General features: G+C 35.6%; 1 protein-coding gene across 1 annotated transcript in view; it reads left to right on the forward strand.

Annotated features, from left to right (window-relative positions):
- LOC113016553 (uncharacterized) overlaps window positions 1-12932 on the forward strand; it is a 109781-nt gene that overhangs the window by 82677 nt on the left and 14172 nt on the right. The window contains exons 18-24 of the mRNA XM_026159454.1: window positions 6580-6867; window positions 7053-7132; window positions 7504-7669; window positions 8638-8708; window positions 9612-9786; window positions 9895-9951; window positions 10080-10148. Coding sequence (XP_026015239.1) covers window positions 6580-6867; window positions 7053-7132; window positions 7504-7669; window positions 8638-8708; window positions 9612-9786; window positions 9895-9951; window positions 10080-10148 — 906 coding nt within the window. The remainder of the gene's footprint in view (window positions 1-6579; window positions 6868-7052; window positions 7133-7503; window positions 7670-8637; window positions 8709-9611; window positions 9787-9894; window positions 9952-10079; window positions 10149-12932) is intronic.

The following is a 12932-nucleotide window of genomic DNA, read 5'->3' on the forward strand; positions in this document are numbered from 1 at the left end:
TGGCTCAGACACCACTATACTGCCTTTTCAGAGACTTCCTGATCCTCCTTGATATCTAACTCCACCTACATATGACATGTCTTTCATCAGATATGGAGAGAGATCAATTTCTCAGTTTTTCTGATCTTTCTTGTTTTTCATATATGCTTTGCATATTTGTTCATTTAAACCTTAAGAAAATAATAAATATCTTAAAGTATTTTTACTTTCCAGAACTTCTACACTTTTATTTTTAACTATTTAATTAATATCTTAATCATAATTTCTTCTAAAGAAGGAAAACTATTTGGAATATAAATGGCTTACAACGGATAAAGAGTTAACAGGAAATCTGAAGGACACGCTAACAAAAAAAGCTGAAGATGTGATGAACCTCCCCATCGCTTGTAATGTTTCTAACCCCGTCAGCTTTGCCATCAGTGAGCCTGTTTACCAAGAATGCTTAAAGCTTTGTGAGTAGTATCTACAATTAACTGTACTTTAAAAGATTGAAATGACAATTTTATGATACTCATTTTACAACCTTAGATTTTTTTACAATAACCTTAGATTTTTATCTTTGTGTTTTACTTTGTAGATGTCGCTGGTGAAAAATCTGGACCAAACATCTGGGTTTTTGTGCGCTTTGGAGCCGGTAGGTTTCAACTTCTGTATAAAGCCCATACATTTTTTATATAAATGCTGAAATAAAATGAGCACATTCTTAATTTTTTCCAGTTTTTTACAAGTAATACAATTTGCTCTTATTTTTTGCACTCATCAGGTTTTTTTCTGTTGTTGCTCCTCACTGTCATTGTTTGTGCAACTCAGAAAAACCTCACACAGAAAAATAAATATGCAATAAGAGGTAAGATTTATTATTTATGTATGTTTGCATTTATTTATATTACGATTGATATTATTTTAATTTATTTTTAAAATAAAAACCTCTGATCTCAGGTAGAAGCTCAAGGCCAGTTTATGTTACACTTGATGTCTCTCATAACCTCCCAGTCACTATTGTGCAGTACGTAAAGGTTACTTGTGGAGCAATCAAGGCTCAGTGTTAGGACCATTTAATTAAATTATTTATAATTAAATTATTTAAATGTTGGGGGGAACAAACACAGTTTCTACCTTTTTCTTTGGATATTTTTTCCCATTTAATACCTAACACTTATTTATGTGTGAGACTCTTAATGTTTAATTTCAAATTATTAATTTGGCTGTGTTGTGATTATTTTTTTAATTATAGGGTTACAGGGTCATTGTTCTCTTAGTTATAAAATCTGTATTTCTGTATCCATGCAGTCTATGGGGCACAGAAATGTAATACAAACGGTTACATTTCTATTTCTTAACACACAAACTAAATATCATGCACAGATTGGGTGCAGTAATTTCATGTAAGGTATGGTTGTAATTATCCAGGTGCAACCTGTCTGTGCTTATTTTAATAGACAAGGAGGAGTTTCCTTTGAGCCAGTCAGGAACAGAGACAACAGCAGCAGCAGCAGTTGGTCAGCTACACAAATAAAGCTTAGAGCCTGACTTCTGTGGAAACTGTGGTCAGGAGAGAGAGACAAACATTATCCCGTTATCCAGGCTTCAGACAGGCTTTGACTTTTAAATCTTTCATTTTGAAGGAACATATTTGCCGTTTCTGCTGGGCAGGTTCATCTTGGCTGTAAGAGGACTTTTGTAGCATAACAGATGTAATTTCTCATGTGATTCATGTGATTCTTATTTCTAATTTAAAAACTCTCAGGATGACAGACAATATCTTTGTTGTTGTTTACGTCACGCACTCAGACTATGCGTCAGATCAAAAGTCCTGCCATCTGCAGAATAGAAACAAGAGCGAGGACCATTTGGTTTGAGACAGACCAGATGAAATGTATGACTGCAGCTATTTAAAGGATTTTGATACGATGATGAGCTCACCTGAAATACTCTGATTGGCTGATACACAGATAAGGGCAGCCTTGGCAGAGACACCCACCGAGAGAAATCATTTAACAGTACAATGTGATGTTTGTTTGTTCTGCTGCTGCCACAAACTCGCTCCATCACAAGATCACATCAGGACTCAAAGAAGAAGCCAGTGTTTTTTGTGACAATCAATCAATCAACCACATACTCAGATTGAATTAATAATGCCCAGGAGCTGCTTTCATCCCTGTTCTTCTTTTATATACATAAATTCTACTTTTTAGTCTTGTAACTTAAAATAAACAACTTCACAATCATGACTGATGTGAGTATAATCACAAAATAATTTCATTTAATAAACAAAATTCATCAAAAATATGTCTTATATATGAAATATGATGTGATTGTACTTGTGTCTTATTACAGGAGGTTAAGTCGTTTTACTGTTGGTCATCCAGCTGCTCACATACAGTATAGTTCTATAAATTCATATTTCATGGAGTATTACAGTTATAATACAATATGGGTTCTTCCAGTTTCACACATATGTAATGCAATGGCGCCACCCTGTGAACAAGTGTGAGTAGTGTAAGGTACCTTTTTTATATCATTTTGTAGTTTTACTGAATGTAATTTTGAGCTTTTGAAGAAGCAAATTAAGTTATTATTTTGCAAAACATCCGCATTAACCAACTATTTGCTCCAACTACTGGGTTCTGGGAACCCGTTTCTTTTTCATTCTGGAAGCTTCATACGTGTCCATTAATAGTGTTACACTAGACCACATTTGGAAACTCTACCACACAAAAGAGAGAGAGTCTTGCTGTCAAGGCAAACAAAAAAGGGGAAGAGGGGGGTTTGAAAAAGACTGAAACTGTGGGTCAGAATCACTCAGCAGAGAGGACACAAGGATTTTCAGTTGGCACCGTTTCAAATAGACAAGTAAGTAAAAAAAATCCTGATTACTTTAAAAACTGAGGGGCGTGAACTTTTTGCTTTTCTGACATCAGATAACGTGCTGCTGCCTTCTGCGGCTTCTGCCGTCATCAGCGTGCTTGTGGACAGTGACTCAACATGTTGGAGAATAATTGAATCGATAAAAAGAAATAGAAATACATCAGAAACACAAATTGTTACCCCAAAACAGTTCAGTAGCAGAGTGTCCATGACATGGTAATCACTAAACCTGTTATTAACTGTGACTCATTTACAATAATAGCTACACTAAATGTTGTCAGGTGACCTCTTTGAAGATGAATTTGAATAAACAGTATGGCAATAGTGTACTGATGTACATAATACAGTTTACCATATAGAAAAGATGGAAAACAATGTTTTAAAGAACTGCAAAGTTATGTTATTTAGAAGCCAGGCTTACAGGACGTTGCTCCACACTGGGTACAGCAGATCGTTTGATGAACTACAGAGTTTTTATAACTTTATGAAGGATGTCAGCTTGAACAACTTGACTTGAAACTATTGAGAGAAAAGGCCTTTCCTCCTGAGGCTGCGACACAAATTAAGTCTTTGGTTGTATATCTGCACAAACTCAGATATGAATGGTGTCTCCATTTTGCCATCCCTCAGTGGATGGAGACCTGTTTTCACGGACAATCATAGTGCTGCAACTTGGAAAGACCAGCGTTGTGTGGTGCAAGTCACTGGAAATGTTTCAGAGCACCATAGTGAGGCTGTCACATCCTGTGTAATGGGCATGCAAACACAGACAGATGGAGGAACAAGTTTAAGGTACTAAAACCAAGGCCATAAGAAGACCGGAGCTGCTATATGATATGAAACCCCCCTTTTTTAAAGGACACACTACTTCAGTGTGCTTCCTGCTTCTTCCTGTGTGATCAGTATCTGCAGAGAGGTGTTAAACCACACGACACAAGTGGTACTTCATTGCCCATTTGTGTATTTGTATCTTATTGTTAAACATCTACAGGTAGATAAACTCCTATAGCCTTAGAGAGTAAACATATTTGAACTCACAGATCTGCAGTTTGTTTACGACATAATTAGCATACAAATATTTACCGTCTGTTTAAATCACAGTTGTGTCTTCTTGCATTTGTGCACAGAAACCTTCATTTTGAATTCAAAGTCAGACTGAAACTGAAGTTTTGCTTTGCAGTGTAGCAGGGTGAGGGATTTAGCAGTGGGACCCGACAAAAAAACAGAGACTGCTGATGGGGACTGGAGACGTACTGAGCTTCAAGGCTTTTATTGTAAAACATCTGAGAAACAGGAAGTGAAAAGACTCCTTCTTTATACTGATTTTAAAAATTTAGAGTAACCTTTGAATTGATTGATTGATTGATTGATTGATTGATTGATTGATTGATTGATTGATTGAGTGATTGTTTGAATAATGAGTTTGCAATACTGTATACACTGTACTGTATAGCATTCAGCAGAGTTATAAAGTGTACTTCATCTGTGGCGACGGAAACTTGCACCTTTTTTCTGAGAGGAGAAGAAAAGAAAGACTACTAATATTCTGTTATTAATCTGTTATTAAACATTATTAATCTTTTCTCTTGTGTCATGTGATGTGTGAACAATGACCCTGTGGACAGAGTTCATGAACAAAAAAACAAAACTCTATTCAGGCTTTGCAGAGAAGTCCAAGACTGATAAAGTCATAAATTTAAACCAGGAGACACCAGAGAAGACAAACGTGGAAAACAATCAACAGTAAAAAGCAATCAGAGGCTTTAAATACACACAAACACACTGTGGGCCAGTGGGGGCTGAGACACAGCTGGAACTAAACACATCTAAACTAAATCAGGGTAACGAGACAAGAGGAGCAAAGTTAAACACACTACATGAGAGAGAAAGAACTACCATGATCAAACTGGAAGTAACTAATGAGAAAAATTACATGACAAAGAAGAAAACTTGACAACTGAAGGGAATTTGGGAAATATAACTCTAACCACTGACAGAAATAGGAATATACAAATGACCATAAGACTAAACACATAGAAGCATAAGATCAAAAACAAAGAGAAAACATGGAAACCTAAAACCTGAGAACTGTTACGATCAAAAAACAAACTACAGTCAGAATAGTGACTGTTGAACAACAAAAGCAATTCCTGTCTGAAAACAGAATATTCAGGGTCTAAAATCCAGGACAGCGATTGCCCTAATTTTAATTAATTAACATTTAGACATTTAAAAAAAAAACTTTGATGATGCTCACTCACTTCCAGAGAACCTGACAAATCATTTTTGATAAAATGCAGATCACCAAAAAGTCTTAGCTCTACAGAGTTACAGCTAGCTCAGGTTGGTGTCAGGGAACCATGAGCCATGAGCTGCAAACGAGGGTCACTTTCCCCTGAGGCAGCACGGCAGCACAAAAACAACATGCACTCAAGCAAAAGCAGAGCTCTCATTCATGTGTATGTTCATGTGTATGTTAGACTGAGAGCTAAAACGCGTGCGGTGACCTTTCATCATGTCAAACCTTCAGCGGTACGATGCTTAAACCTCAACATGATTAGAGTTTTGACCTTTTTAGCTGCAGGTGTTCAACTGGAAATCTCAAATTCAAATCATATGGTGTTATTTCTCCTATTAGATTCACAGTAGTTCATTCTTAATGTCTAAAGTCTAAAGAATACAAAAATATATGTTTAAACTTATGAGCTCATGATGGAGTCTTTATTTTCATTTTCAGTCTCATTTGTGTACTTTTGCTTGAAAGTAATTACAAAAAAAACATTTTATGCTCTAACATATTTGTCACCACATCATTTTTAATATTTCAGCATTTGAATTGTTGGTTATTTGTTGAATATCTCTAACTGCAGATCACGCAGTATGTTTGTGTATATTTGCAGGAGCAACCAAACTTAAACTTGACGCACTCTCTGTTTTCTTAGTGTGACATTTGCTTTGCTCTTTATCTGTGAGACTGTGAGACCTCTTGGATCACTTCCTTTCAAAGCTGTACATGCGCACACACAAACATGTACGGTGGCACACACACATAAACTATGTGATGTTACTGTGCACTGACAGGAAATAACCTCAATACTGGAAAGCAGCTGTTCTTTGTAGCTGAATGTAATGAAGAAGATGCCTTCTGCTGCCACCATCGTTGTGTTTTTGCTCTCCTGCTTCTCCATCGTCTCCGCAGGTACGGTACAAATTATTGTGTTCGTGTTTATATTTTTAGCTTTTCTTTCTAAACTTACTGGTTATGTTTTTTTTTAAGTTCAAAGTATCTTTAACATGTCAGTTTCCAACAATAATTCTTCAAGACTCCACAAATACTTGATCTGTTGTCCGTGACACCTGTAAAATACCCAAAGCATCACATACTATTTTAGATTTCCATGTTTCTGTTTTGTTTATTTGTCTATATATATATATCTTAAATATATATATGTGAACATAGCCTGTTTCAGTTTTTGCCAATATCATTGTTATGATTTGCTGCTGCTGATTATTGTGCTGCTCTTTCCTCTTATTATCATATTTTGTCTTTTTCCTCACTAAAAAGGTTTTCTAGCTCATAAGCCAAAAGAAGATAATAATTTCCTTCAAATATGATAACTTGAGATATGATTGTTGATGAAAACTAGACTTTTCTAGCATGACTATTTTTATTTTTTCCTCAAGATTCCTCTCTGTTTCTTTATCTTTCAGGCTCTCAGGATGATTGTGTGTACGCTGCAACAGGATCAAGCTTTACTTTGCACCCAAAGCATGAGTTGAAGGAATCAGATAGCCTGAAATGGATCAAGGACACAAGAGTAATCTTTTATCGCAGACAGAAACTGGTGATCACAGGGGAAAATTATGATGTTGATTCAACTGGATCACTAAAGCTGACACAACTGACCAAAGACATGTCAGGACGATACAGACCAGAGGTTATCAATGAAGATGGAATAAATGTAGGAGATTTACAAAGTGTGCATTTGTGTGTATTAGGTAGGTAAAAATACATTGTTTAACCAAAACAAATGTATGTACAAACACATTAAGATATTAACGTTAATATTCTGAAGCCACTCCTCAGATTTTTCATGCAGCAATATTTCTTGTTCTTTTTTTGATTAATGTGTTATCAGCCTTGCCTAATATACTGTTGATATAATCTAATTTGCTTTACTCAGACCGTGTGCAGAAGCCCACTGTGACGACAAAGACGTGTACAGATAATGGACATGTCAATTTTACTTGCAGTGTTGGTCAGGTAAGTAAAATGTTCTTTTTTTTCTTTACTTATCCTTATTCTTATTCTTCAAACAAGTCAAACATGTCAACAAGGGAGAATCAGAATAAGAACCAGCCCATTTACCGATTGCCAGAGTGTAGGTAGGTTAAGTTAAATCATGATGGCAGGCTGCTGTGGATGACCGTTCTCTTTTTCTAAGGTCACAACTTTAGTTAAGAGGCTCAAAATCCACTAAATAGCTTTTCTAGAGATTTCCTGATCCTCTTTAAATTCAAGTTCACTTGCTGAGACTCTGATAAACTATCAGCCCCGTGATCAGTAATATTTTCTTTTTTTTTTCCTGAGTTCAATAAACACACACTCCTTGAAAATAACATTGTCTTCCACAGAATGAGAATATCACATGGTTAATGGATGGTGAAATGTTGGAAGAAAAAGGGAAGACACTGACCAGAGTAGCCAAAGATGTGCTAAACGCTAATTTCTCTTGCAATGTTTCCAACCCGGTCAGCTCTGAGATCAGTCTGCCTGTTCAACAAAACTGCTACAAGCCCAGTAAGTATAAGTGATACAAATTTATATTCACAACAAAAGATGTTTTGCTCACAATTGATGAAAAACTTTGCATCACTTGTGCATGTGCAGATGTGCATGACTTCTCTGCAGACTGTGGTCTGAAGAAAGAAAACAGGATATAATATAATCATGCAGCATCAGTGAGGAGGTGAAGCGCTGTGTGCAGGACACCTACAGTTTCATTTTATAGACGTTTATCAGCTTCAGACTGAACATCCAAACTGGGTTCAGTGCTCACAAAAATGTAAACAAGTAAAGAAAATCTATTTAAAAATCAACCTGAACAATTAAAAATCACTGTCTGATCTGATGTGACTACAGACCAGGAAGGGCAAAATTTATTATGAAATATCAGCTGATAGTCACTGAGTTGTATCTAATTCACTGTATCTGTATATGAAGAGAAGCACATTTCCTCACAGATTTTGTAGTTTTGCAAGTATATTGTCACAAAAGGTCACTGAAAGTAACTGGGACATGCAGGAAGTCAGACACTGAAGTCAGACAGTTTACACGCTCGGTAGTCATTCAAACAATGCAATGTAGACACTTTTGCACGGAAGCGTTGTTTATGCTGTGGTGTCCAGTGTGGTCTGTCTGCTGTAGAGAGTGTGAAATAGAAAAGACAAGAAAAAAGAAACGTTTCAGGTTAAAATCAATTTTACTGATTTATTTATTGATCAATCGATTTATTTCTGAATTGTTTGTTGTCTTGTGTTGACAGAAATACACTTTTCTGCTGCCTTAGTTTAGATGTTTGATTGATTCTGAAAGTGACAGTTCAGGACTTTTGAAGCACAGTTTTTCATGTTACTCTCTTGCCATTTCTTCTTTTCTATTCAAAGATTCAAACAATGTTTGTGGCCTGTTTGGTCCAATAGATGATAACTTTGTTGTGTAATCAGTGTGTATTTAATATTGATGCAACCAAATCTTCTGTGGTTCAGTGCAGAAACCCCACGTGACAGTGAACTGTACGGGCGAGTCCGAAGTTACATTTACGTGCTCTGTTAGTCAGGTGAGAACAATGTTGAATACATTTCATTTGATTTCACTATATATATATATATACATGTATATAAATACATGCATATATATATATATACATCTATATATATATACATGTATATATATATAGATGTAGATGTGTATATATATATATATATATATATATATATATATATATATATATATATATATATATATATATATATATATATATATATATATATATACGTCTGAGCATAATTATGTGTTTATCTGTCGACAAACTCATTTTATGAATTGAATTAAGTGCTCACTTGAGGAACCAGCTTTTTTAATGCATGTATGAATTAGGCTCATATTTGCATTTTTTTATTATGTCAATATATGATAATAAAGGCAGAGTGTAGGGAAAGCAAAACTGATCTCTATTTTCTAACCTGTGGGCAACAATTGTCTTTCAGTCATGTTTTGACTTGACTATGAGGTTATTGTAGAGCTAATCATGGCACACTCAAAGTCCCTGAAGTCTCTTTTCCCACAGATTTTCTTTCGTCATGAAGACTCTGCTTACAGCAAAATATACTTAGATGTGGTTAAGAATTTCTCTGCCAAACAACCAGCTCTATAGTAGTGACTGTTCTCAGTCATCTTTTTGTTTTATTTTTCTCAATTAATTACAGACACAGGCAAGAAAATGACATTATAAACTACAGTTTTAAAGTAAAGCTGTAATTTTGCAAGTTCAAAAGAAAGATTGTTACAAGCCTTTTTCTGATCCTGACACTGAAACACACACACACACACACACACACACTGGATAACTAAATAAAATTTAAAAAAATATATTTGCTGTCAAAATATATTTAGTATGCTTGCTCTTATACTTGGAGGTTTAAAACTTTAGCAAATCCATTAATCGTCTTTTCTTCAACAGAAATACAATAATCTGGAATTTAAATGGTTTAACGAGGAAAACAAGCTGCAGGGATCAGGAGAGACACTTACAAGGAAAACCGACGATGTGGTAAACACTCGCTTCTTTTGCAATGTTTCAAACTCCATCAGCTCTGAGATCAGTGACCCTGCTGCACAAAAGTGCTCAAAACCCTGTAAGTATTATTTCTATCAACTGTCCATTCAAATAGTTATGACACTGACCATTTTACACTCATGTCATGATAAAATCTATTTCTTATTCTCTTGTTTTATTCCTAAAGCTTTTCCTAATGAATTATTTGGAATTAGCATCTGGGTTTTCATAGGAGGCGGAGCAGGTACGTGTCATGTTCTGTGCAGTCGTCAGATTATACTCTGAAAATCATTGAAATCAAGCTTCACATACAAAACCAATGAATTCTCTATTTTTTCCATGTGTAATACAATTGATGTTATTCTCCATCAGGTCTTCTTATTTTGGTGATCGTCACTGCCACAGTTTGTTGTGTCCGGGCCAGACGAAAGAGACGCATATGATAAACGGTATTTACTTATATACTGTTATCATTATTATTTTAGTTCATGTTAAAAAAATAAGCCACTGCGCTAAGGCAGAACATCTTAAAAACTATTTTACTTACGTAAATGACTTAGTTCACCCATGTACAGCCCATCCATTCACCATTCATTGTGCATGTAGGTTACTTGAGGAGCTCCCCAAGGCTCAGTCTTAGGTCCATTAGATTTATATTATTTGTACTTTTGATTTTTTTAGGGGTTATGGTTAAGATTACTTGCATTCAGTTCAAAATATTTACATACAGCAGATAATGATTCACTTCAAGGGACTTCAAACTTCAAGTTGCACAGTGCAGGATTTCAATAAGGAGAGATCACTTGAAAGAATTGAACATGATTTACTGAAATGAAGAAATGAATGAATTTGGCGATTAGACTCTGATGACAGAACGGAGCCCCAGCAGTGACTGGATTTAGGACAGGACCCCCCAGTGTCTAGATGCTGGGGATGGTGAAGATAAAGACTGAACCTTTGATGGAGCTCTGACTGAAGTGTCTGTGAGATGGAGATAGAGAGGAGGTCGGTTGCACAAATTACAGTCTGAAAGGTAGAATAACAGTGAGCAGAGATTTAAACCACACAGACTGGAGGCTGATTGGCCCAAAGAAGGCGAGCAGGAAGTAGATTAGACTAGAGTAAAGAGGACAGTATTGAAATTGACAGAAGAGACTGAACACCCAGAGAAACTGATTACAGATGTTACTTACTGAACTTATGCATAAGCTTCATGTTCACTATTCATGTTGCGGGACATTGTTTAAATGAACATGGAAGTACCAGGACCTGTGCAGTCCCTGGCACAGAAATGTAAACAGTAGCTGAGAGGTGTGTTTCTTAACACATAAAGTAAATGCTGTGTAGCTACTCTAAACAATTGCAGCTGATCATAAGATGTAAGGTAATCATAGCTTCATTTTTTAATTGAGAAGTTGCTGGATTGTTCTGGCACAATGAGTTGGTATACTTTCTTATTAGTAAGCCAGCTTGATTCATTTTTGGGTGTATTATTCACTTTGACATTAAACTATAATAATAATAATAATAATAATAATAATAATAATGTTACATCATTAAATAAACAAACAACAAAGTTGGGTTTCTAATTTTATGCCATTTGCTTACATTTGTTACTTTGTTTAAATATGGGGAAGCTGTGACACTCATTTGAACAACATCACTGCGAGTGCGACTGCTTCTTCTGTAAAACTATGCTGTTATCCCTACATTTAAATGACATCTCGTCTCTTAGCTGCTGTCTCATTCCTGCTGTAGCTGGACTGCATGGTTCTTAAACCAGATCTGACAAACAATGCTTGTTGGCAACATGCTGAAATAATGATGGTCTTAAAACAAGATTAACAAATAATAGTGCACCAGAGTCATTTTTAATTACATTAGCATTACATTAGTTAACATTAAATACACTTGGAGCTTTGCGATTCTTCAGTTCTGGGATCCAGGGGCCATTGCCAGCTCTGATTGATGAGCTAAATTCTCCAGCACGGCACAACATTGTTCATTCTTTGTAGTATGGCTGCAAAGGAAATCAGATTCTTTATATTTATTCTTTTTTCTAAGCTGACACAGGCCCATCAAATCCATATTCTTACATATTCTTAGCAGTGGCAGGTTTTGCTCTTTTCTTGTTAAAAACACTGAAAGATGATTCTGCAGGTCTGACCTGCCGCCTATGTTTATTTCAACAGATGGCAGGTCAGAGACCTTTGTTTGCAGTGGACGAATCAAGAACAGCAACAGCATCACCTTCAGCAGAACCACTTGACAAAACCACTATAAACAACAGCATGTTCAGCAGAGTCCCAGAGCCATACTTCTATGCAGCCTGTGGTCTGAAGACAGACAACAGGAAACAGGATACAATATAAACACCATTCAATCTGAGTGCTGAGGTGACGTGGTGTTTGCAGGACGCCTACAGAGTTTCATTTTGATGTTTGTCAGGTTCATTGTGAATGTACAAAGAAAATTATAGATTACAGGAATTTAACCCTAAATAAGTGGGTCATTTAACGACCATTCAGTGATTAGATCAGAAATGCAAACCTTATTATGATTGTCAGTGATATGTAAAACTAATGTATTTTATTACAACATCTCCTGATGTGTAGTTTTGTAAGCAGACCTTCACAAAGAAATATTGTTTATGCTATATGTGTTAATGCTTTTGTTTAGGTCTTTCATTTTGGAGGAAATAAGCTTCAGTCTTTTTTGCTAGGCAGGTCCGTGCTGTATATTGTTAATGAGAGCGACAATTCAGGATTTTATTAGTATCTGTTGTGCATTTTTCTTTGTTCTGATTTGGAGATTTTCATGTTTGAACCACATGCTGGACAAGAAATTAACCTTGAAATTAAAGCAAAATGATAAAAATATTTTTTTCTCAAAGAAAAAACACGATTCCCTCCCTGGGATGATGGCATGGTGCATCTAAAAGGATCTTTAAAGATAACAAGTCTGAGGAAAAATTACTTGACTAAACTACATCATTGTGGTTTTCAGTGAATACAATGCTGTAGAAAAGAATTAAGGATTAAAAATTAAGAACAGAAGTGTGTGTTTTGGTTAAACTAAGAGCAGAATAGATTTATTGTGGTCATGTGAATATGAATATTTCTCTTAGTATTCGTCTTTATGCCTCACCAAAAATAAAAGTAATAAGTCTATTCACTTGGAAACTTTTCACCATATTAACTTATCAGCTGAATGTTTTAAATATGT

Source organism: Astatotilapia calliptera, chromosome 23, assembly GCF_900246225.1.
Source record: "Astatotilapia calliptera chromosome 23, fAstCal1.2, whole genome shotgun sequence".
Classification (NCBI taxonomy): Eukaryota; Metazoa; Chordata; class Actinopteri; order Cichliformes; family Cichlidae; genus Astatotilapia; species Astatotilapia calliptera.